Source organism: Protopterus annectens, chromosome 5.part0, assembly GCF_019279795.1.
Source record: "Protopterus annectens isolate FY-2018-M chromosome 5.part0, PAN1.0, whole genome shotgun sequence".
Taxonomy (NCBI): Eukaryota; Metazoa; Chordata; order Ceratodontiformes; family Protopteridae; genus Protopterus; species Protopterus annectens.
Genome location: NC_056735.1, coordinates 1,620,351,543 through 1,620,376,834, shown reverse-complemented (window position 1 = coordinate 1,620,376,834; position 25,292 = coordinate 1,620,351,543). Strand labels below are relative to the sequence as shown.

Sequence of the window (25,292 nt, the reverse complement as noted above, 5' to 3'; positions counted from 1 at the left end):
CTGTCAAACACAGTTAAGTTCTAAAATGCATCGAGTTCCAAATAAATTTAGGGTTGCCACGTTTTCAAATGTCTTAAATGGGACTTTTTTGCACAATCATGAGATTTTGCAGGGTAGAGTCAACTTTTAAAACAAACGTATAAAATATTTTTCTGATAAAACTTAAGGGCATTTGCCAATTTTCGTCCCCGCCGCCGCACACGTGACCAAATACGGACTATCCTGCGCAAAGAGGAAAAGATAACTACATTCAGAACTTCATATTATTAACTACTGACTTACATTGCACAACTTAGTATTACGCAGACTACAATATACAAGTAAGTGCCCTAATAGCGCATCCTCAGTATCACTCCTTAGGCCCTTTACAAGCGATTATCTTCTAGTCAGAAATGTTGATGCCAGATGCATAGATTACAATTGTGCTTTCCGTATTCGTTTGCTGCTGCCTTTTGTGGATAGTGTGGGTGCTGCCGTTTATAGTGTCTTTTTTGCAGGTCTTCCCTTTGTACACAGGCATTGCTGGAGAATAGTGAAACTAGTGACAGCTATGGCTTTGCATGTTCCAAGAGCTCCGGGCTTTGCCCAAATGTTGAAAGATGGCGCGAAGGTGAGAGTTTGTTATAAAGTATTCTCTGTATAAAATAAAGATTTTTAACGTTGTAGATGTTTTAGTTAGTTTTTTTCGTGAGTAGTAAAGAAGTTTCCAGAAGAAGCCGGCACAGGCCTCAGACAGCATGCTTAACTATAATTCACTAATTGGAGATAACAGTGTGTGATCGCTACTTAGAATTAGATTGTTTTATGTTCATACAGTTACGGTGGTCTGATCGCCAGCTTTTTACCATTGAATGTATATAGACCTTGCAGTTTGTTGTCTGTATTCTGTCTTTCGTACAGTTTAGCAACTTCAAGTATGTTTGTTTGGTAGTCCTGCGTGCTTCCTCTGATCTGTTATTTATGTTACGGGGATGTTTCACGTTTTAAGTCGCGAAAAGCTCTTTAGTCCTGAATGGGGAAGGTACTATTTGAGCATTACCTAGGTGACATTTTTTTAAAGTATAAATTAGTAATTATTGATAATGTATGAGAAATATATCAAGTTTGGTTAAATGTTCATTTTTTGACCACACCTCTCACATTGTGTCAGATTTTTGCTTATTGAAAGGTGGAGGGATGTGGGCTGTCCATATTATCTCGTATGTCTTATTTTTATAGTTATCGCTAATTTTGCTTACCGTTACGCTGTCCCTGACAAATCGGTGTTGATTGCATTTGCTAAGTAATCCTGTATAGTTCTTTTTTTAGACACTACCTGTGTGAGTTTATCTCGTTAATAGAAATATTAACTAGTTTCATATGATCAGTATTGATATTTTAAATTGTTTTAATTTATTTGTGCAGCTGCAGTTTTTTTTCTTGACAGTTTGTAATAGGCAGTGTAAAACAGTATGACTGTCGGGTATGTATTATTTTAATGGTTCCTTCTCCTTTCTTGTGGGTATGCTGACGCTTCATTGCTTGAGGGGTCCAGAATTATGAATTATGACTAGAAAACATTGTTTATTTAACTATATATATATATATATATATATATATATATATATATATAATTAAAATGTGTGTGTGTGTATACTTTGGAAAGGATGCTATAGCATTGATTCCTAGCATTATTTTTCTGCTGTTTTGGATTAAGAAAAACAAATGTGTACCCCTTCTCCAGGAAAAAAAAAATGCATCTCGTAAACAAGTGTGTCTGTGTCACACATGAGGTACTTTTTTTTTTTTTTTTTTTTTTCTTTCAGAAAACGAATGCTGGTAATCTTACTCCATATTCTTCCATCCTTTTTAGTAGTTTAATTAAGCCAGGCAGGATGCAAGTTTTGTTGCTTTTTTTAAAATGTCTTTATATAATGACTGAAAATTATGCCCAAGAAAGGAAATTCATAATTTTCTTTCAAGGGAAAAAAATAAGTGGTCAAACCAAACCAAAAGAAAAACACTATTCTTCTAATCGTGTCGGAGAAAATCCAAATTAAGAGCAAAACAGTAATTTGAGGAACCACTGGAGCCACAATCTATTCAATGTCTTTGTCAAGACTTCAGAATGAACACCCCATTAAAAAGTGCCTATTTTATTGTTTTATTTTTAGCTTACAGTCCCATGATAACATATAAAACCAAGTGATAAGCCATATAATTTAGCAGCCCAGTTTTTAAAAATACATTAACATTCCATCTGTCATTTTTCTGCAGGACCGTTTAACGGGTCTGGGAGTTGGGTCGAAAGATATTTGGTGGTCTCTGGATATTATTCTCTGCACCCAAACATTGGTAGTAATAAGATGCCAGTCTGGTAGATGCAGAGAGAAACAACCCCCAACTGCTTCCAGAGGAAAGCAATCGGGCAGCTGCTCAGGAGCGCTGGTAGGGTCTGCCGAAGAAAGAATCTCTGGCTCCCTGGTTACGCGGACCCCTTCTACCACGAAAGGGGTGTCTTCCATATGAGTTGCCCCCTACGCCCTGAGGGGATTGTTCACCACGAGTGTCACGAAAGGATCCTTGGGATTTCTTGAACCATATCTTTCCCCCATTCTGGTTCCTGGAATAGGAGTGAAGGGCCCTATCCATCACCTGTACAGCAGGTGCACCCGAGCCCACTTCCAGAGAGAACTGGAAGCCGTTGGAACCGTGGACATAGATGGTGCCAATGAGAAAATAGGTGCCGGGTTAGGTAACAAGGTACGGACAGTCCAAGCACCACTCCGAGAAAGCATCGGCTCCATCGTAGCCGATGCTACAAGGGTATTCGGTGCTGACAGGGGGAGGTACTGCTGTTTGGAGCTGAGACAGCATGTACCGAAGCGGGTGCTGGGGGAGGATAAGCAGGGGAAGATGAGATAAACGATTCCGAGCCAGGAGGACGGAAGGTCTAGCTGGAATGGGCAATCCCCTAGCTACCAGAAACTGATCCAGAACCCACACAAGGTCTAGCTCAGAAAAACTCCTAGTGGATATAAGAGAGGTTGCAGAAGGGGAATCGGGTCTTTTTAGAAAGGGGCTAAACCTCTGCCCCAAGAAAGAGTCATAAGTAGGAGAATATCTTGTCCTTGACAGGGAATAGAAGTTTGGAGCTGATGGAGCTGAAGAAACTGCCGGCACCGTGGTCTGGGATGGAGCCGAGGCATAATCAGTCATTGGAGCCGATGTAGGAGCCAAAGATGACACCGAAGTCAGTGTTGCTGTTTTTAGAACCGAGATAGGAGTGAATACCATGGTCGGCACTGAGGGAGAGGACACGGATTCTGGTGTCGAAGAGGTCTGCGCCGAGAGTGCCGGTGAAGCACGGAGCCGACTCTATTCCTTAACTGACAGAGATGCAGGAACTGAGTGACTCCGTTTTTGGTCTTAGGAGGGGGAGAGACCTCCGACACAGAGCCTCCGAGAAAGTGTCTTGAGTAAACCTTTTAAGTTTATTCGTACGTTCTGCTAGTCACAATCAGCTTTAAAATGAACCACGTCCAAACAGTAGACACAACGGACATGTATCTGAGTTAAGCATCTTGCATCCACACTTGTCACACTGTTTAAAACGCAGCTTAGCTTTGTCTGACATGGTAAAGAAACAGTGCTATCCTGTAGAAAAATTAAAGAAGAAAAAACAGTGGTATTAAGTTAAGGAATACCACTAGTAAAAGAGGGCTTGTCAAAGACAGGAGAGAGAGACAGTCGAGGTAAAAAAATTCAATTACCAAGAAAAAGGGTAGAAAATGGGCCTAGGTTATAGGCGACGGTGATAAAAGACTAACTTGACTAAAAATTTTGTAATTCAGAAGATAAAAACAACAAAATACTACTTAGCTTTGAGAGAGATGGCTAACAGGTCTGACTAGGAACGTGGCAAACGAGATCTGGAGTATCTAGGAGAGGGGCATTGTGGGTAGCTTCTTAGCTGAGAGTTTTTGGCTTGTGCGAGCTGGGAAACGGCCGTATCGGTTCTGAGGACAGAACAGAGGCATCAGATTGCTGCTTATAGAGTTAGCTAGGGTATGTGGCAAGGGCATGGACAGGATTTATATATGTTTTTACCTGTGTTCTAGAAGCGTAGAATTGTCTTTGCTTCATTTGAAGTGGTAGGGAGTTCCAAAGTTTGGAGAAGTAGCAGGAGTAGAATGAGTCATCATCAGTATTGTTTCATCTGCTATTGAGTTATAGGTTTCATAGGTTGGTACTAGGCTTTCGGCCCTAGGGCTTATACAAGCCTAGCCAAACAATTCCCCGGATATTTCTTCCCGCAATATTTACCTCCTTGGATACCCAGCGTAGCCAAACCATTCCCCGGATATTTCTTCCCACAATATTTACTTCCCTGGACCCCTGTCTAGCAGGGCGACTGACGTGATCCCAGGGGTGAATTTCCTATCTCCCATCCAATCGTCAAGGTTCCTTTTGAAGAGGCCAAGGAGGCACTCTGCTTGAAATGTATGAGCAGTCTATTCCAGAGTATGGGGAGTCTCTGGGTCAGGAGCTTATCCCTCCAGCATGTTTTGTTCATTGTGATGACAAGGGTTAGATCCCTGGCGCGTGTGGCTCTGAGGGATTGGGGTTTCTTTAAGTGGAGCATGTCCAACAGCTCAGGGTATGACATGGCCTTGTATGTTGAGCAGAGATCGCCTCTGAGTAGATGATATGCCACAGTATAGCTGGAGTTGTCAGCATAAGGCATCTGCTTTAGGTCTGTAATTCTTTTAGTGAGGTATTTCTGCAGCCTTTCCAGCTGTTTGCAGATGTCTTTGTGAGGTACATACCAAATGGGGCATTGTACTCTATAATGGGTCTAATGAGGGATGAGTACAGTAGGGAAATGACCTCCTTTTTTTCTGGATGAAAAGCCTTTAGTGATGTGGTGTGACACACAGAAGGATTTCCTGTGGTGATGTGGTTATCGAAGGTGAGACGACTGTCCACCTGTGCCCCTAAGTCTGTCATCACACTTTCGGTGTTTAGTGTACTGTCACCTATATGGTAATTCATGGGTACATGTTTTTTACCAAAGGGGATAACTATACATTTCTTGGCATTAAGCTTGAGCCCATCTCTCTCTCTCTGTCTCTCTCTCTCTCTCTCTCTCTCTCTCTCTCTCTCTCTCTCTCTCTCGCACCAAGCATCTGTTTCTGTAAGACCCTTTTGTAGAATATCCACATCATTTGGGGATTCAATAATGGCTCCCAGTTTGTAGTCATCTGCAAACTTTGTTAGCCAGAGTCCCTTAGTGTTGGCCTGTACTTCAGAGAAGTAGATGCCAAACAAGTACGGTCCCAGGACTGAACCCTGAGCTACTCCACTTGTCTGGAGTTGGATTTGGAGTCTGCTACTTTTACAGTCTGGGTTCTGTCAGTAAGCCAGTTGGCAACCCATCGAGTGACTTAGGGATTTATGCCCAGCTTAGTAAGTATCTATGATTCCAGAGTGGGGGATGGTGTTGAAGGCCTTGGCGATGTCCATATAGGCTGTGTGGACTGGCTTACCCTTGTCCACAGCTCTGGAGACTGATTCGAAGAAGTCATTTAGATTCAGGAAACAAGATCGGCTCTTCACAAACCTAAACTGGGTGGGGTCCAGTGTTTGAAGGTTGCCAATGTCTTTGTTTATAAGTTCCATGATAATGCGTTCCATGTTTTTGCAGATCAGGCTCGTCAGACTGATGGGGCGGTAGTTCCCAAAATCTAAGGTGGATCCCCCTTGTGGAGTGGGATAACTATAGCTGTGCACCACTCAGTGGGCACAAAGCCTGAGGTGAGGCTATGATTAAACATGACACTTGGGTGAGGTTGGTGAGGTTGTAGTTCATGTAGTACACAGCCTGGGATGTCGTCTGGTCCCATGGATGCTGTTTTCTTAGCTTTGCAGAGTGCGGTTTCTACCTGTGTGGCTATGACTGCTGGAATTTGGCAATCTTTTGGTGTTGAGATGGACCCTTTAGGGGGTGAGAGGGGGGTGAAATTGGCGCTAAATCTACCAGGATATTGGCAATATCCTTGGGATCAGTATATTTAATGCCATTCTGTTGTAGCTCAGAGCAGATCTGAGCATTGCCATTTAGATTCTTGACATAACTATAGAATGCCTTGTGGTTGCCTTTGGAATCTTTGGCAATTTTATTTTCGTAACTAGCTTTGGAGGATTTTATGTGGGATCTCAGTTTTTACTGAGGCTGGTAAGGGAATTCTTTGCATTCTGGTGTTTTCCTCTTTTCTGCAACAGTTTCTTCCCTCTGCTGTATAGCTTGTTTATGGCAGGGGACCACCAGATTGGCTTCCTTTTTTCGGAGGAGTGTGTCTTGGTTCTATTTGGGATGGCACGATTCATGCACAAGTGGATGTGCTCGTACAGTGCCTTAGTGTAGGATTCAGCAGTCGAACTTTCAGCTCCCGTCTAAAAGGGTGCCATGAAGTCACTTCTGACTTAACATCTCCAAAGCCAACTTCATGCTACTTTTTATGGAGGTTTTCTTACTGGGGGAGTGGGGGTGGGATCTGGATGTCAAGGGTGATTTGCTTATGGTCAGACCTGACCAATGAGGGGGTGACCACTGGGTGTGGAGCATCTATCTCCCATGTTGGTGATGACCAGGTCTAAGATATTGGAGCCGCTGGTGGCACAATGGATTAGTTGATCCAGGACGTTGGAATTTATGAATTCCAAGAACCGTTGGGAAAAGGTGTTGGAACCAGAGTAGTTTTCCCAGTTAATGGCAGGGTAGTTGAAATGACCCAGTATTAGGGTGTTTGTTTGTATCTTAATATTTTCCAGCATGTTTAGAAAGGTGTAGTGAGAATCTTGGGGCATGGTGTTGGATCTGTAGCAAGCTACAATTTGGATTGCAGTCTTACCTACTGTTAGTTGTACCTGGGGAATTTCAGATGCGTTGCGTTAGGCAACTAGCCTGGAAGTGTGAATATGGACACTCCTCCACCTTTTGTGTTTTGGACTTCTTTTGGTGGACGAAAAGTGTGGCCTGAGTTGTAGCCTGGTATTGCAGGGGTGCTCTCTGGAGTCTTGAACCAGGTCTCTGTTACTGCACAGATATCTATGTTCTCCATTTTTAGGAGTGCCTCGAGAGAGTGCATTTTGAGGTTTAGACTTCTAGCATTGAGTAGCATTACCTTCAGATTTTGCATGCTTGTATCTGTTATGGTGGTGGTTTTGTCCTTTTGAACCTTGTCTAAAATATGAACCTTGTCTAAAATAAAAGGCACTGAAGTGGTGGCAAGAGCTTTAGCCAGTAACCTGAATCCCAGTAGTGACTGGTGCAGACCATCTCTGGCAAAGCATCGTGGTTTGTTGATCATGTCTCAGGCAGACAGATACTGGATCCCCTTTGAATGACACCAGAAGCTTAGCCAATTGTTGAATTTTGTCCTTGTACTGTGGTATCATTCTGGGAGAAGGCAGGATGCTACTCAGGGCTAGGGTCATACCTGCCTGGGCCACATGATCCGAGTGCTCTTCCATGTCTCTCTTCATGTAGTCCAGGGAGGTATGTCTCAAGTCATTCACTCCAGCATGGACAATGACAAGAGTTGTATTTGTACTTGTTGTGGAGTGACTTGAGTGCATGCATTATGTGGCAGATCCTGGCACCCGATAGGCAGCTGACTGTAATTTTCTCCTTCCTCCGCCTAGTGAGTGGAACATCAGTACTGACTATAGTGACACCTATGACTAAATTGTTGGGTACGTTGTCTTGCCTTAGGGGCTGTTGGGTGGCACACTGGTGTGAGCTATGTGTCACTTTGGTTTTGACTGGTGTTTGTGTTTAAGCTTCTGAGGTCCTTATTGCTTGGGCAGGTTAATGTTAAGGGCCTCCGCATATGTGGGTTTAGTGTTGCTATGTGTGGGTGTTGATGGTGTGGGTTTTGAAGGGATGTGTGTTGCTTGAGGTGTAATGCAGGTGTTAACCTTCTCCTCTTGACTGTCTAGCACAATCTTGGCTGGAGAGAGCTTTGCTTCTAGTTTGGCTATGTAACTGCATCTCTCACAGGTTGTAGTGTTGGGTGGTAGGAGGAGAGGGTTGTCTGTACATGAGGCAGTTGCTGCATTGCCCCAGTATGCCCAGATTCACCAGATGGACAGGAGAAATCACCGGAAGCTGACCCTTGGACATGCCTGTTTAGGTGCTTTTTTTGTAAAGTATGAGAGCTGTTTTCCCTTACCTTTGCAAGGTACTTTGCAGTTGTAGGCTGTTTAGTGCCTACAATTAATTTCTCCTTATTAACAAGGAGAGTTGAGTGCTTGTATCAGTTTAAGGCTTCCTAGTGCTTTCCAGCAGGTTCTAGAGCAAGTGCTAGTCACAGGGGTTCAGATTTTAGTGCTACTACTGAGAAACCAGCTAGTTCTAAGGGAAAATTTGAAGAGCAGATTTTCTGACACCTGGAATAGTTTAACCATAGCCCCGCGGTGCTGCACGATGTAAAAAATACGCAAACACATTTTAAGCCAGAAAGTTGTAAGGGATAGAAATAGGCCAAAAATGGAACTGGAAATCACTCCTCTAGTGTTAGATAAGCAGTGCAATGCTCACCACTCCCACTGGTAAGCAGTAGGACTTCCCTCTACGATCGCAAGGTCTGGATAGCTCTGAACACAGAAAATGTAAAGTCCTTAAACCAGCAAAGCCTGGGATCTGGACTATACTAGCTAGGAAAGACTAGAAACGAGCAAACAAGATAGTTTTTTTTTTCTTTAAAACAGGCTAAATAATAAAGTAAATAAACACTGAAAAGGCTAACGCACGTGCGTGTGTAGCCCTACACAGTAAATGCAATTAAAACTATACAAAATTGGAAATTTTAAAGCTTTTTGAATGAAGCAAGGCAAGTGCACAACTGAAAAACGATTTTTAAGCGGCAGTAATACAGTAGAATAAGTAGCTAGTGTACATATACAGAAAAGTATATAGAGATATACATACATACATACATACATACATGTATATACAACGTTTGTAACTTAAAAGGTTCTTTTAGTTTATTTAACCTTTAGTATGTGAGTGGATGTTTTGTAAAATTGTAAAATTGTATAACATAACAGCTGAAAGTATTTGAATGCTTTTATGATGAATTTTCAAGATAAATTGTTTCCACCTCTAGATGGTGCTGTTACATTTCATTTTGTTTAATGCATTTCTCAATGAAGTTTAAAAGTGGTTGTTTCTTATATATTTATTTATTTAATACATAATATAACAAAGGTAGTATATAACAATAAATGCATTTTGTAATGTATTTTATTTAAAACAACAATGTTTTTAAGTAGGAATGTTTTTAAATTTATATATGTTAAGATTTTTATGTTTTTAAAGTTCTATTTGGTAGGAACTGATGTAGTGAAATGACAATTAAATAATTAAGGAATAGAAGTATATTTAATTAATTAAGTTAATGAATGAGTATATATAAAGTAGCGTGTTTTTGTCATAATTATTCATTCACATCCGAGGAAGTGAAGTAAACGAAAACACAAACGAAAACGCAAGTGTGGAGACAGCGTTTATGTGCTTTGAGGTTTCAGTGACATTGGTTTCTTTGTGGTGTTGGATTGACTTCTTGTTATTTGGATTATTATTAAAGTGAAGAAAAAAGGAAAAGATTTGGGCTTTTTTTTTTTCCTCCACTGGTACTTTTAAATTGGTATGTATATAGATGTGTGTGTGTGTATGTATGTATGTGTATATATATATATATATATATATATATATATATATATATATATTTATACAGAAAAGCAACTAACACAATTCAGATGCAGTGCAACCTAGAGCACTTGAATTGTAGCAATATTAAGGCAAATACAGTTTTAATAAATGCTCTAAAACATATTCTGTATTGAGAAGCACAGTCAGAATACAAGGAGATTCAGGCATTTTTTTTTTTTTTTTTTTGTAAGAAAGGAGGAACAGAAGGAAAGAAACTACGTGGGTTGACCTTCTCGGATGTTCTGTCTGTATTAGGTAGAATGAGCTAATGACACTAGACTGGGAGGAGTGTCCCAGATCAAATTTACAGTAGGGGCGGGCAACTGCAAAGTCACCCAGTATAACAGCAAGACACTAACAGGGAGGCAGCCTACACTCTTTTAGACAGTAAACACTACAGAAATGTTTATAACAACAGTGAGACACAATGAAAGTTTTTAAACAGATAAAGGAGCACTTTGAAATACAGTGAAACTAGCTATAAAGCTTTACAAACAGTGTGATAGTAAAAAAAAAACTTATTTCTCAGGCACTATAAGGCAGACATAGTGATTTATTTTGAGTGCATTTCTCCTGAGTGAGGAGTAGTGCTTTAGTGAGTTTTAGAAGGTAAGCAAGCAGCAAATATAGCTATTTTTTTGCATCAACTGGCAAGCTTCACGTTTTGGGTGTCATGAAGGCTGGTTAAGATTAAGACTGGGAAAGCATATAATAATAGAGGAGAGTAAATATGTTGTTGCAGTGTTTGTCTAGAACCATTGACAAGGTAGTGTTTTGTTTCTGTGTAGTAAACAGAGTTTCTGGTGTGTGTTTGTGTGCAACTGCTTGGGAGTGTGCGCGCTGAACAAGCTACTAGGAATCATTGATTAACTGTTTCTATTTTAGTGTTAAGCCTTCCATATCCTCTTCAAAAACGTTTTCATATACGTATTTGAGTATGAATAGCAACAACTTAGAAAGGAGGGATTTTTCTTGTCATGTTTCATTATTTGTGGAGTCCTGGTGTGCTCTCTAAGATTTGAGAGTGTTGGGCTTCATGCACATGGCATCCTCTGCCTATTGAATTATAGATGCTTACTTAGAGGTTGTGTGGAGTTTGTTTATGAAAATGTAGAATAATATCTCACCATGGTTCATTGGCGAAACAACGGCTTAACTGCAACAGTGCAGTGATTTATGTATGTGAGAGTTGGTCTGTGTAAGGCAAAAGTATCAACAAACTCTCAAAGCAGGTAAATGAACATGTACAGCCTATCAAAAAGAGGAGACTAATGTTTTGTGTAAACAGTTGCACAACTTGTTTGAATTGTAAAAACATTTCATGGGGGGTTAACTCTGTAGAAACTGGTTGTTTTAAAGAAAATGTTAACTTGGCTTGAAATACAAGAACTGTGTTGGTAATGCAGGTTTTGGCAAACTTAGGTCCAGGGTTAGATAGTGGTTTGAATATAAAATGTATTTTAAAGAACAGAGCTGTTGCATTATAAAACCCACTTAACGGTTTCACTTCTGATTGGGTACTTGCATATTTAAAGTTTGGATAATCTGATTTAGTCTTGATTTGGCAAATTATGTAAAAAGTTGGTTATCCTTATATATGTCCTCTTGTTTTTGGCAATGTAAAATCAAGTTGTTTATAGGTACCTGTAAAGTGAAGGAGACATTCCACCTTAGTATGGGTAGGGGAAAAATAGTAGATTAATGCCTTGGTTCTGATTGGTTTCTGTGGTCACTTCAGGCATGAAAGAAGAGTTTGTGCTAGTGAAGCTCTGTCTATGTGAGAAAACAAATTAGCTTCATGGAAGTTCAAGGTCATTTCAGGCATGAAAGAGGGATTATTGCCAATTGAAGCTTTGTTTCTGTGGGGGAAAAACTATGGCATAAACTAAGCTCAGAGCTTGGACATGTTCCTTAGAGGCAACACTACCAAAAAAGCAATTTATGGGACAGATATTTCAGGTCTTAAAAACTGATAGGTCTTCTATTTTTGACAGAATTTCTTTTTCAAAAAATAGTGTAGAAGGGTTTTCCCCAGTGGGGATTTACTTAGCCTAATGGGGGACAAAGGCTGACCATTGATCCTGTAAAGCCCAGAGGAGCGCTTTGTGGGTGGCAAAAAAGTACTAGAGACTTTTTGGTGTGTAGGCCGACTTGACATGAGATGCCAGTGGAGGAAACTAGCAGCATGGGTGCATATATGGAGGGGAGCCACAGACTTTGAGGCTGTTATACCCTACGCAGGGTATGACCTACTTAGCCTAGGCTACTGCAGCAATGAGGACTTGTGACTTGCACAAAAAATACCTTCCTGTGGAAGCTAGCAGTCTTCCTTGGTTGGCAGGCTTAGCAGGTGCGGCCTGTTCCCTCAAGTGCTGAGTCCATAGATGACACAAAATCTATTCCAAACCTGTAGTTTCACAGTATTCAACATGGAGTTTCACTTTATTTAATATTCTTGCATATATGACCAGTGCCAAAAGCTACAGATTGTTTTTTCTACTCATTATCCCTCTCAATGCCCTTGATTTGACCCTGCTGTACATCCCCCTCCATGGTTATCCTAAAATTTCTTTCCTAAAACAAGACTGAAGGTTAATTTGGTGGCTCTTTATTGGTCCATGGAGATTTTTCCATGCTTCAGCAGTTTGTTGGCTACTCTTTCACAGGTATTCCTTGATTGCCATAAAAGGCCATACATACCTTCATGCTGTCCAATTGACAGCATGGGCACTTTAGTTCCATTAGTAGTTGTATTGGGAGACTTTGTAGGCAGAGTGATTTATTCATTTCTTCCTTATAAAATACTTAATGAAAAAAGCTTTTCTTAGTGAGGAAAAGATTTCTCCTTGGATGTTTCCCCAATAGTTTATTTACCCCCCCCCCCCTTTTTTTAGCCCAGTGGTTCTAAACTTGCAGTACATTTTTTAGACTTCGTGGAGCTTCCATAGATTTTCATTTAGTGGCTTTTCCAGTTTTCATGCAGGCTAGGAATCCCAAGTCCTTGGCTACTTTCAAGATTTTTAAAGAGTTTCTCTGTGGTGTCCAGTTAGGGATCTCATCTCCCCATTACATTGTTTTATGCTACAGTAACCCATGCTTGCTTAACATTAAGCCAGCTACTGCAAAGTTTAAACTTTGCTACCTTTTGAGGTGAAGGTCTGTTAGAAGCACTTTTTACAAACTTGCCTTTATTTCATATGTGCAGTTTCCTTGCATACCGACACTTCGTCAGAGATGGCTGTGGAAACTAATTCGCATCAGTCAGATAGTTGGCTATGGAGAGTAATTTGAATCGGTCACCAGTTTTACTGATTTTTGTTTCTCAACATCTTAACTGCATGAGTTTTCATAAGCAGCACTGATACTGTGCAGAGATGGCAAAGGCCAGTAGAAACTATTACCATTTTTCTTTCACTAAAGAAATGCAAAGTAAAAAGATTATCGAATGAGTGGCATTATACTGCGTTACAAAAATTGTATGAAAATTTGTGTTCTCATGAAGCATATTCTACCATAGCTATCTTTGCATTTTGTATTTTCTGTAATGCCCTTAGGCACTGTTTGGTCCATGCTAAATTATTTGAAAAACTTTATAGGTTAGATATGACCTCTGTAAGGTGAGTTGTTCATTTGGGATGCAGTTTGTGTATGTTTCCTTTGAGTTGCTGCTATGGAGGATTTGAGGTGGGTACGCTTTCCTGTTGGTTTCTCCGGTCAGAGCTCTGTTGTACCAGACACAGACGTTATGGGTATTTGTATGATAAGTTTGTGAGTAGAACTGCTGCTGTTGAAAGTGATTTCTACTATGTTCCTTTCCTGTTTTCTTTTTCATGTTTCTTTTGCTGTGGCTTAAAACTGTAGAGGCAGGCGAATCTGTACATTATGGTATGTGGAACTTAGCCTAAGTAAGTTATGTGATGAGTGGCCTTAATGCTTGCAGCAGAAGTCCTGTAAGATTATTAAGCCAGAGCTGCATTAACATCTAGTGTCACGGTAACTTAATTTCTCCCATTCGAAATAGTTACTAGTGTTAATGTAACAGATAAAAAAAATTTTATGTTTTTTGTATTCTATATTACTTTTACCTTTCAAGTATGGAGGGAAGCATGAAACAGATTCAGAGTGCCTTTGGTCATTGCATATAGGATTATGATCATTTAGTTTCATTATAACTACCTTGTGTTGAGGACATGGATGTCCTAATTCATCTCTTACTCAAGGTGAATCTTACATTTGTATCTTAAACATACAACAAGCTGGTTGGTTTAGCTGCCCTTATGTACCCCTACATAGATAGGTGGTAACAGGAGCGCAAAGTTGTGAAACATAGCACTGTCACATAGGCCAGTAGCTGAGTATTCTTTTGATAAATAAATGGCTTTAAAAGTTGTTTGGTGCTACTTTGCAAACGTGCAAGAGCATGTACACGAGTACATACAAAGCAAGTCAGACTGAATTGTATCCCAACTTAATGCTTTGGATGTTTTGTGTTTGGCTGCTGTTCAGCTCTAGTCTCTCTCTGCAACATTAACTGTGCTTAACAGAGTTGCCTGTCTTTGTGTTTAGAATGAAGTTGTGATGTTGCATGTACTGTGCAGTAGTTCGGAACAAATTTCAGCTACATTTGAAAATGGGCAGCTTTGTGTTTTGGGATTTTTTTGGTTCTAAGAAGTGTAAAAAAAAAAAAAAATAGAGGCTGGTATACTTGTTTTTACATGAGCAAGGTTGTCCATGCTGGCAAAGCTTAAGAGGTCGCAATTTGTTGACATCACTCATAACTGACTAGTAAACATTTTGTAAATTTCACATTTATTATTTTGAAATTTTGTGAGAGAAAGTAAGCGAGGATTGTATCTATGTAAACCGTTTTTCTGTTCAAGGAAACTGTTTCCATTTAATTTTTCCACTTCTCTTTTTTGATTCCTAAATATGATGTGTGTGAAACTTGGAGATGCTTATTTTCCAGTGGTGGTTATCTTGTCCTAATGTGGGGGGTCTGGTATATTTTCTGCTTGTCTATGGTGTCATATTGTGCATGTGTAGGCACTAGTTTTAATTTCTCCATGTTTTTTGCGTTTGTAATACTGTGACAGGAATGGAACCCATTCCTGAAGTCAAAGTATGATTAAAGTTTGTGCAGTTGGTATTGTTTCAATCTTTTATTAGCCAAATGTGATGTTTATGGCACATGCAATGTGCCCAAATTGACCCCTGCAATTTGTACAGTTACATGTATTGGTAGCATATCTATAAATATAACTGCAAATTAATTTTTTGAGACCTACTGTTGAAACATTCCACATTGCTATTATTTTTGCCTGCAATTCCTGGTATTTTATGACTCGCCCTCCCTTGCTTACTCGCCCCCCCCCATTAGATAGTGTAACAATTTCAATGATCACTGCTACTTTTGTCTTGTTTCCATGGACTTACCATATCTGGTTTTCTTGCATCTAGTTTTGAACTGTTGGTAATAGGAGATCCCCATGTGAGAAGAAAAAACTGTCAACTTCATTCTTCTGGTATCTTAAAAGCCAACATTTTTTTGGTACTTTTCCATTATCACGGCAACGCTTTAAATGCGGTTGCTGAGCTCCGAATTTACTCTACTTTCATGTCTTATTTGTTACTCTTAACGTGTGTATAAAATGTTGAAGTCACATCTCCTTTTTTAAACATTATCCATTTAACACAAGGTTAGAGTAACTTCTTAAAGACATGAAAATACACTGCATTTGGAGCTCAGCAACCACATCTAAACTGTTACTCCGATATCAGAAAACCTGACAAGAAATGGATTGCTTCATAATGTGTACTAGTGTAAGCCTATGAATTGCTCCAAAACAGAAAATTATGTCAAGTACACTTATTTGGCATCTTTTTACCTGCGAAGATGCCATCGGAATGATACAAACAGCCTGATTTGTACTAAGCAGTGTGTTTTTTTTTTTTACAGCGGCAGCTACTGGTTTCAAAGGATTTCCCCTGACAACGGAATTAAGTGTTAGGAAGTTCAAGTGCCAAGTTATGATGTACAGAATAATTATAGCATTTATAGCTTCTTTACATTAAATAATATATATATATATATTTTTGGTAAGTCCCTTATTTTCCTTCTATTTTTTTAAATGATTCTTACCATTATTTACCAAAAAGGCCAGTGAGATGAATGGGGGGAAGGGAATGAGAGAGGCCTGGCACGGAGGTGTTGTCTGTGATAGCCAATCAGCTCATGAGTTGTGGACTACATGCAGGCGATTTACAGTAAGACACTTTACAGGGAGATGGCTAATTTTTTTGTAATTTCTTGCAGGGCAAATATAAGGATATAACAGTATTACAAAAAAAAAAACGTTATCCAGATTTGCTACTTTTTCATTTCTCTCTTTGTTACTTAGCGGGGCAACAGTTTAAATGCAATCGTTTAGCTGAAATTCAGTACCTTAACACATCTTATTAACCAGGTGTGTGTGAAATTTAAAAATAACTTCTTTTTTTTTTTTTTTTTTTTTTTTTTTTTTTAAATATTAAGACCAAAAATTCTTACACATGTGGTTAACAGACATGTTAAGGTACTGGATTTCAGCTGAACAATTGTGTTGAAAGTGTTGCTCCGATAACGGAAAAGTACCCATTTTTTTTTTCCATTTTGTTCTATAAAGTTTTTTTTTTATCTAGTATTAAAGCTATTGAATGCAATATGTATATAATCTTATTTTAGTACTTGTTAAATTGATTATATTACCATCTTCAAAAGTAAAAAAAATCTATTTTTTATAAGTAACAATTTTTCAGAACTATTAATAATCTTACTCACCTCTTGATTTTTATTCCTAAATGTTGTAGTTCTTTTTCTTCCCAGTTATACTCCGTGCTAAATCCAGTTACTAGAGAGTAAGTTTTTAAAGATAAAAGTTTCAGTTTTGTTATTAAATTTCAGTAATGATACTACTTGAAACTTTTACATTTTGTCATTTATTTCTTCAGTTGAATAATTAATTTAATTCTCCTCTGGTTAGATCATCTGCAAACACTGCATTTTAGATTGACAATCCTTGTTAATTGAGAATCCATCAGTTTTTTTCATTGCTTCTTATACTATTAGCTAAGCATTTGATAACGAATGTAAGTAATAGGTATTTCACCAATCTTAATGTGTCTATCCATCTCTGTTAAATCTAGCAACTCTTCCTTTAGATTATCTTCTAAGCCGGTCATTGTTCTGTGTTTCCTGCAGGCATTCTACAGAAAGTTCCACGACATCTTCATGTGGCATATTCTTTTCAGCTGCGTCCTGTCATTCATTTCTTTCATAATGGAACTTGCTGGCCTCTCTGTACAACGTTGACTGTGACAGAGTTGCCATTACAGTAGAGCGTTGATTATCTGAACTAAATGGTACCTAGGGTTGTTCTGATAATCAAACATATAATTGAACTGGATAAAAAGACTTCTAAAATCTTTTTTCTGCATGCAGGGAATACACTTTTCAACCATTCAGCGATTCTAGTGGACAGTAAAGAATATTTTTCACGCACAACGAGCTGCAAGCTTAAACACGCACAAGCAAATCCTTTTATGTATTCAGATTGAGTTTTCTTACCAGAACACTTTGGAAGGCTGTGTTTGGATAATTGACGTTCAATTAATTAACACTAATGTATTTCCTGCTCCTTCCCTTGCTGTGCAACTCCAGCTGAAGTTTTGTAATGTCTTCCTACTGAAGGCTGTAGAATATCTTCATGTGGCAAGTGAGCAGATGCTTTCCTGTTCCACCTCTTTCCCCTTAATTTGGGTACACACTGTTCCATTATGCCGTGAAGTTACCAGGGTTGGATCTTCTACATTTTGGAGGTAATCCATAACTTTCAGTTTCTATTTCTTTGACTTCTGCTTTACTGATCCTCTTTTCTACTTCCTCCTTTGTTTTCTTATTTTTTGTATTGTAAAATTTTCCTTATCTGGATGCCTTTGCCCTTTATTTCTCTTCAAATGTCTTTGCTGCTTTTATGGATTGTTTTTGCTTTCTTCTTTGCATAAATATTGCCTCTATTAAGTCTTTTTGTCTTTCCCTTGTCCTTATTTCTTCAGGTGTCTCCTGTTCCACCTGTTTCTTCTTACTTTGGCGATTCATTATTCCATCAAACTGTGACATGACCTGTATTAGACGTTTTCAGTAAATCCTTTACTTCACAGATATTCCATAACTTCAGCTTCTGTTTGTTACTAATTTTCTGTTCGATGTTCTCCCACTTGTGATCTTGTATTGTGCAATTTTCATTATCTGGTTGCCTTTGCCTGTATTTTTTGCCAAATATCTTTGGAGCTGCTTTTTTTGTATGGATTAGTTTGGCTTTCTGCTTTGAATAAGCATTGCACCTTATCGGATCTCTCACTCTCTCTTTCCCATGTCCATGTTTCTTTTTTATACCTTTCAAAAATCTCTCTTTCCCATGTCCATGTTTCTTTTTTATACCTTTCAAAAATCTCTAGCCTTTATTCTTTATATTTTTGCACTTCCTCTGTTGCTTCTTTTTTTTCCAAACAGTCCAAAGTTTCTTGGTCTGCAAGAAGTTTTTCATGGATCTGTTGTATTAATGAACACAAATTTGCTTTTGACGTTTTTTTTCTTGTGCAAGTATTTTTTCTCATTTCTCTCATTCTTTAATATTTTCTATCTGGAATTTCTGGGCTTCTTGCATAATTGTAACAAATTGTTTCTTCCTTTTTCCTCAGTAGTCAGCTCTATTATCTTTATGGCTCTTTTTTGGTCTGCCAGTTTTTGTGGACTAATTATTTTGCTACAGGGGTCTCCTCCCCTGAGCCTGACCTTAACCCTGTTATAGGAATGTTTCTGATTCTTTGAGGATTCTACATTGTCTTTTTTTTTTTTTTTTTTTTTTTTTCATTTCCTTGCACCAGTGCACATACCAGGATTAGGCACTTTTTATCCTGGGACTTTTATTTTGCAACCTATGTTTGTCCATAGTATTTGCCGTATATATAATATATCTGTGTCGTATTGGTGAGGTTTTGTAAAAACGGGGCCCAACTTGTGAATGTACTTACCAAGACATGAGGATGAATTCAGTTAAAGCAGTACTGTTCTTCTTTGCTTAGGCACTGCAGTATAAGCTGTGTGATGCATACACAGTGGTATGGCGAGTCAATAAATGCAGTGAAACTGGTGGCATAACATGGCGCTGTAGTAGTTTACAGTCTAAACCGTATTGCTTGTTCCATTTTCTGTATGCAGTAGCATGGTGTGCCTTTCTTGTATACAAAATCGTGTTATTGATTCCCGTTACCCAGTCTTCATCATATATTCCAGCAAACTAGTATTTATTTTTAACAGATGTTCACTTTAAAACTCCACAGTATTATTTCTGGAGACTCTTATCTTCAGCTTTGTGTGTCCTGATCAAGCTCCTTGATAAAACGTTTCTTAAAAAAAAAAAAAAAAAAAAAAAAAAAAAAACATAGACTGAGCAGAATTACCATCAGTCTATCATTAATAGTGTATTCCAGCATGGCAAGCAACGGAGGGTACCAAATTCTACATTGATGAAATAACTGTCTTGCTGTCATCTAGTACAGTGCACTTTTCAGCACTGAGACAACATAACCACGCAGCAGTATCATCAGTTGCTTTTCAATAGCTAAACCTTCTATAAGTACAGTCCTAACCAAAATTCCAAGAGTATACTATATCTAAATGCAAAAAAAAAAAAAAAAAAATGCTAGGTAACAGTATACCCAAAACATTGTTCAATGAAAACCTATGCATAAGGTAAAGATGAAAATCTCACCTAGTCACTCTACTGTATGACAGAATATTAAATACCCCAAAATTTGATTTCAGGGTATACTGTCATTTTTTTTATTTGGGCATTAATTGACCACTTTTGAGTTGCTTCTCCAGAAAACCCAGTCACAGCATACAGAAAGGAGTTTTATACCTAATCACATTATAAGTAGCTTTAAACCATATTTATAGAGTCTAGCTAAATAGTCACACAAACAGCATGCTTCATAAAGCACAGTGATGTATCCCTTATGCATACACATTGTGAAATTCTATTCCTTGCCCACTTTACAAAAGAAAAATGCTACCATACAAAGAAATACCTGACACCATTGCCAGCATTCACCAGCACACACAAATTGTAGTATAGCAAAACTACCCAGAGTTCATAAAATATCAGCCATAACTTGTGTGGAAACATGAAGCAGGGCTTGCAGCTGAATAGCATGCTTCTATTGGAGCATCATCTACTGTAGAGAGTAGACATAAAACTCCCATGATATTTGTAGTTGTCAGCTTAAATTCTAAATGGGATCTTGAAGACTTCACAAAACAGTTGGAGCAAAAGCTCTTCCCAAACTGATGTGTATTAACTGCTTTGTAAAATGCAGACCTACATTTAATGTTACTTATTTTTGTTTGCTGTGTTTTGCTTTTAATGTTCTGTTTTGGACTGACTATATTGTAGAGAATGTTGTATAAAATTTTGCTGTTCAAAATCCAGAATTAGTGGACTCTGCCCCTTGCACTTGTGGGTTTCAGCCTTTAATAGTGAACAGTAGGATTTCATCATTTTAATTGTAACAATAATTTATTCTGCCACAGGGTTGTGGGAGCATTGAACCTACCCCAGCTATCTGTGGGTATATTAAAATTCTTTCTGCACTGGGCACCAGTCCATCACTGAATGAACATGCATGTGAGCACACACTCACAGACCTGTGATATGGAGAACACAGGTTCACCTACTGTCTGTTTTTGGGAGGTTGGCGGAATCTGAGAACCCAGAGAAAACCCACATTGACTCATGATAACTCCGCATAGAAGACACTAAAGCCAAGAACTGACCTAACCAGCCTCTTGCTTAAGGTGGCTTTACTACTTGCTGTGCCACTATATTGCCTCAGTGATGCCTATATTACTAGATCTGAAGTGTTGTCTTCATTTGGTCTTCAGCCTGTGGGTCTCTGATCCGACTAGACTGTATACTGCACCTTTGGAGTCGAAAACTGAGCTCTGAGCTCCTCCTATCCAATCTATAATGCTGCACTCTCCCTCCACCCTTCAGCTCTCATGTGCTGCTCATTTGAACAGACAGGAGGATTCTGTCTCTGAGCTTCTTCTGGGGAAATTTCAGTGATGTTTTTGGTGTGTGAGTACATTATTATATAATATATATATATATATATATATATATATATATATATATATATATATATATATATATATTTTTTTTTTTTTTAACTCCCTTCCTACCTTGTTTATCTTTTTGTCTTGTTTGTTTGTGTCTTTCAGCTTTTCCTGGTTAGGGGTCGCCACAGCGGAACTCCGGTCCGCTAATGATTGGTAGTTGATTTTTACGTGCAGAGTTACCAACCCTGACGCACAGCCTTCAACGAAGGTACGCCCATTCACGCATGTCTCCACGCAGAAGACGCTCTAGCTGAGAATCGAACCGGACAGCGTCTTACTGTGAGGCGACAACGCTACCGCAGCACGTCTATCTTTTTGTCTTGTAAAAATAGGATCTCTCCTTCCTTTCTTATAAACTTTTTCTTTTTTTTTTTTTTTTAATCGCGTCCTGCCATGGCTGATTCCAAGCCAGCAGACTTCAAGAAATGCACAGAGTGTGGGCATGAAATTCTGCCTTCTGATAACCGCACTTTGTGCATAGTTTTGTTTAGAAGCAGCCCATTTAGATTCCTCCTGTTCTAGATATGCGGGCTTTAATCAGTGTGTGCTTATCAACAGGAAGAATAGATTAATCCTGAAGGGACTTCTCTCTGCCTCCACCTCTTCTTCTGCAACAATGTCTGTTAATCCTGAAGGGACTTCTCCCTGCCTCCACCTCTTCTTCTGCAACAACGTCAGGGGCTCGGACCCCTCAGAAAAGGCCAGTGAGAATGGTCTTGACAAGTCCAGGAAGAGGACTTCCGATACAGCATCAGTTCCTGCAGGAGAACTGACCACCAAAATTCGCCTGACTACTTTACTTTTTGCTTCATCCCCTCAGCTCCGATCTCCATGTTTTTCACCAGAGTCAGTGGGCCCTCTCTCCTCTCCCAAAGTCTTCTCTGTTGGAGTTAACCAGGCATCACTCTAGGCTGGGGTTCTACCAGTTCCGTCTCCCTCTGGAGCTTACCTTTGTCTATTTCTCCTTCTCCCATCCGACGTTCGACTTCGGAGCCCTTGGGTTCGAGAATCCAGAGTTTCAAGACATTGTCTCCAATAGGTATCACCAGCTGTCATCTTGAGTAGTTCGTTTGGTTCTTCGGGCCCTACAGACTCTTAGAGCCATAGCTTCGGCATCTGATCCAAGGGGTTGGCTTCAGCTGACGGCTTTTTGAGCTGTCCCTCCCCCTCGGCACCTCAGCTCGTGACAGTTCGGCTCCGACTCCACCTTCAGCTCCAGGAGCAGTGGGGGTTCTTTGGGCGTTGACATTGGTGGCTTCAGCCCTGAAGGAGTTGCCCTAGGATTCATGTTTGCCATCGGCCTTAGTAGAGGAGAGGGTTCTGTCTGCCACCATGAGAGCCTCAACTCTTCCCTCCCTTAGATCCAACCCCTCTCCCTTCTAAGTTGGCCACACCAGATCCATCCCTCCTGTCTCCTTCGAGACGGCCTGTTCCAAAAAGTTTTCCTTTTCATCAGTCACACCCAGAGTCTTCCAACACCTCCCCTGAACATCCACCTGAGGTGGTGCACCGGAAGCACACATACAAATGGAGGAACTTTGATTCCCCACCGGAATCCCTGTGAGTCCCTGCTCTTGGAAGCATTTGGAACAGGTCCGTCTGTGTGCTTGGTCGTGTCCGTCCCCCCGCAGACATCTCTAATTGACTTGATATCCCACAGGGCATGGAAGGAACCGGACATGGTAGAGCCCATTCCTAAGCACCCTGATAAGGTACTTGGCTCCCCCTGGACAGGTCCCACTGGACTAAGGGTGTCCCGGTCGATGCAACGGTAGTTGCAGCAGCCACAAAGAAAGCGCTATCCCAGAAGAGCTCTTTGGTTCATCCCCCTGACAGGGAGTCAAGGGTGATGGACAGATTTGGTAAGTGAGTCTGCTCTTCAGCAACCTTTTCTCTGTGCGTGCTGAATTGTCTGGCACACGTGATCAGACTTTAGAGGAACCTCATTGAGGAACTCTCTGCTTTTGCTCCAGGTTCCATATCTGAAGAGGACAAGATCTTCTCCTCCAGTATGGCCACCCTCCGTTCTATCTCCAACACGTCCATAAGGCTACTTTCTAATGTGGCAGAAGGCACTTCAAGGGTAGACGGATTGGGCATTGCCATTAGATGCCATACCTGGATGCGACTATGTGAATTCTTGGAAACCTTCAAGGCATCCTTCATCAACACCCCCTTTGACGGATCATCTCTTTTTGGTCCCACAATTAGACACACACTTCCTACAGTGAGAAAAATGGGAAGACCTTGTCTGCATTCAGAATATGCTTTTCTACCCCCCAGTGATCTTACTTCAGGAATCAGCATGTTGGTAAGAAGCTATGATTTTGGAGTTTTCCAGGACTCGCATGGAGTGGAGGAAATTATTCCAATGGCAGGTGCCACTCCTGCGGTGGGGTGGGGGGTCCGAGAAGTCAGGGATCTCGAGATACCTTCTTGGACAGGCCCTTTCAGAGATCCTAAAGGATTGCTCAACTGCTCTACTCTGGAGTCGGTCGGGGGACGGCTTTCCTTACACCCAACAGTCTGGGAAGCCATCACTGGCAATCGTTTGGTATTATTAAAAGTAATATTCAGAGGTTACACCATTCCGTTCTTCAGAACTCCATGCCCAAGACAAAACCTCCGTGATGTGCCTCCCAGTCAAAGGGAGGCGGCAACCCTGGAAATAACAAAGCTGCTGGCAAAGAGTCATCCAAACAGTCCCCAACACCAATTTGGATTGGGCATCCATTCAAGATTCTTTTTGGTGCCAAAGAAGACTGGGAACTTCAGACCAATTCTGGATCTCACTTCCCTAAATAGATCTGTTGCCAAAAACAAAATTCCAGATAGTCACACTACAGTCCATTCTACCCTTTTTGCATAAGAATGATTTGGATGTGCTCAGTAGACCTTCATGATGCGTATTAGCACATCAAGATGGACAGATGCTACAAAAGGTTCCTACTGTTCTGGCTGGGTGCCAGTTACTTCCAGTTCAGGGTACTTTCCTTTGGACTTGTCACAGCCTCCAGGGTGTTTACCAAAGTGATGGCAGTAGTTGTAGCTCACCTGAGACTGCTCGGATTCCCCATGTTTCCTTATTTGGACGATTGGCTCCTCACTGCTCCCACCAAGCATCAACTTCTTCAGGCCAGAGATTGGATGTTTTCTTTCACCTAGCCTCAACCTTGGGCATAACTGTCAATCTTTCAAAGTCCAAAATGGATCCGGTCCAGGTCATCTGCTTCATAGGAGCCCGACTAGACAGCATAATGTGTGGCCTTCCTTCCCCCGGACAGCACAATGTGTGGCCTCAGTCGCTACAACTACATGTGATTCAGATCCTTTCAGACGACCCCCCCCCCGATGGCAGCTACTATAACTCTTCTGCGAATGGCTCACCTTTACATGAGGGTACTTCAGTGGACCTTAGTGGTGCAATGGTCTTTTCTTGAACTGCACGTGGGCTATCCCATAAGACTATCTCGAGTCTGCAAGGAGTCCCTCCTATGGTGGCTTTGATCACAGGATTTTTATGTGGGACGACTGTTTGTTCCCCCTCCTCCTAAGGCCACAGTGACCATGGATGTCTGCCAGCTTGGGTGGTGGAGCATTGGCTGGGTCAAATGGTCCAAGGCTCCTGGTCCTCCATGGAGACTAACTTGCATATAAATGTCCTGGAGAGGAGAGCGGTCCTTTTTTTAGCTTTGCAAGCTGTTCATGCCTCTCTTCCCATGGGTACATTTGCCATTCAGATGAACAATATGTCAGTTGTCTGGTGCATCAACAAGCAAGGAAGAGCCAAGTCTTAGGGATGTTGAGAAGCCATGAGATTGTGGGAATGGGTGAGCTCTTCCAACCACTTTCTAGTGGCAGCGCACATTCCTGGGAAGTCAAACATTCTGACGGATAAGTTCAGCAGAACCATTCTGATGTGTCACAAGTTGTCTGCCAATCTATCAGTAGCAAACATGGTATATTGCAGCAGTGAAGAGAAGGACATCTATGGTTATGGTAAGATTTTTGCACAACTATTCTTTAGTGCCTATTGTAGACAAAAGTTGGAATGGAGGTATAATGGTTTGAAAATCATAGGTTAAGAGACGAAATAAAATGCAGCCCTTGCACTCCATTCCATCTTAGTAGTGAAATTCATTGGTGGGTAGTAATTGTTGTAATCCTGTTTTTTTTTTTTTTTTTTTTTTTTTTTTTCCACGTAAAATAATTTTATATGAAAAATAGTACTTCAAAGCGTGCCATCGGACACTGTTTTGGCCATCTTCTGTGGTGCAGCTGTAATTGGCTCTACTTACTGGTATCCTGTCCAGGGGC

At 40.3% G+C, this 25,292-nt stretch overlaps 1 protein-coding gene across 3 annotated transcripts in view; it reads left to right on the top strand.

Moving 5' to 3' along the window:
• Window positions 1–463: 463 nt before the first annotated feature.
• The window catches only part of CCT8 (chaperonin containing TCP1 subunit 8), a 1,023,638-nt gene continuing 998,809 nt past the window's right edge, over window positions 464–25,292 (top strand). For all 3 annotated transcript variants that reach the window (XM_044071397.1, XM_044071395.1, XM_044071396.1), the window contains exon 1: window positions 464–610. In XM_044071397.1, the coding sequence (XP_043927332.1) occupies window positions 551–610 (60 nt within the window). In that variant the 5' untranslated portion in view covers window positions 464–550. The remainder of the gene's footprint in view (window positions 611–25,292) is intronic.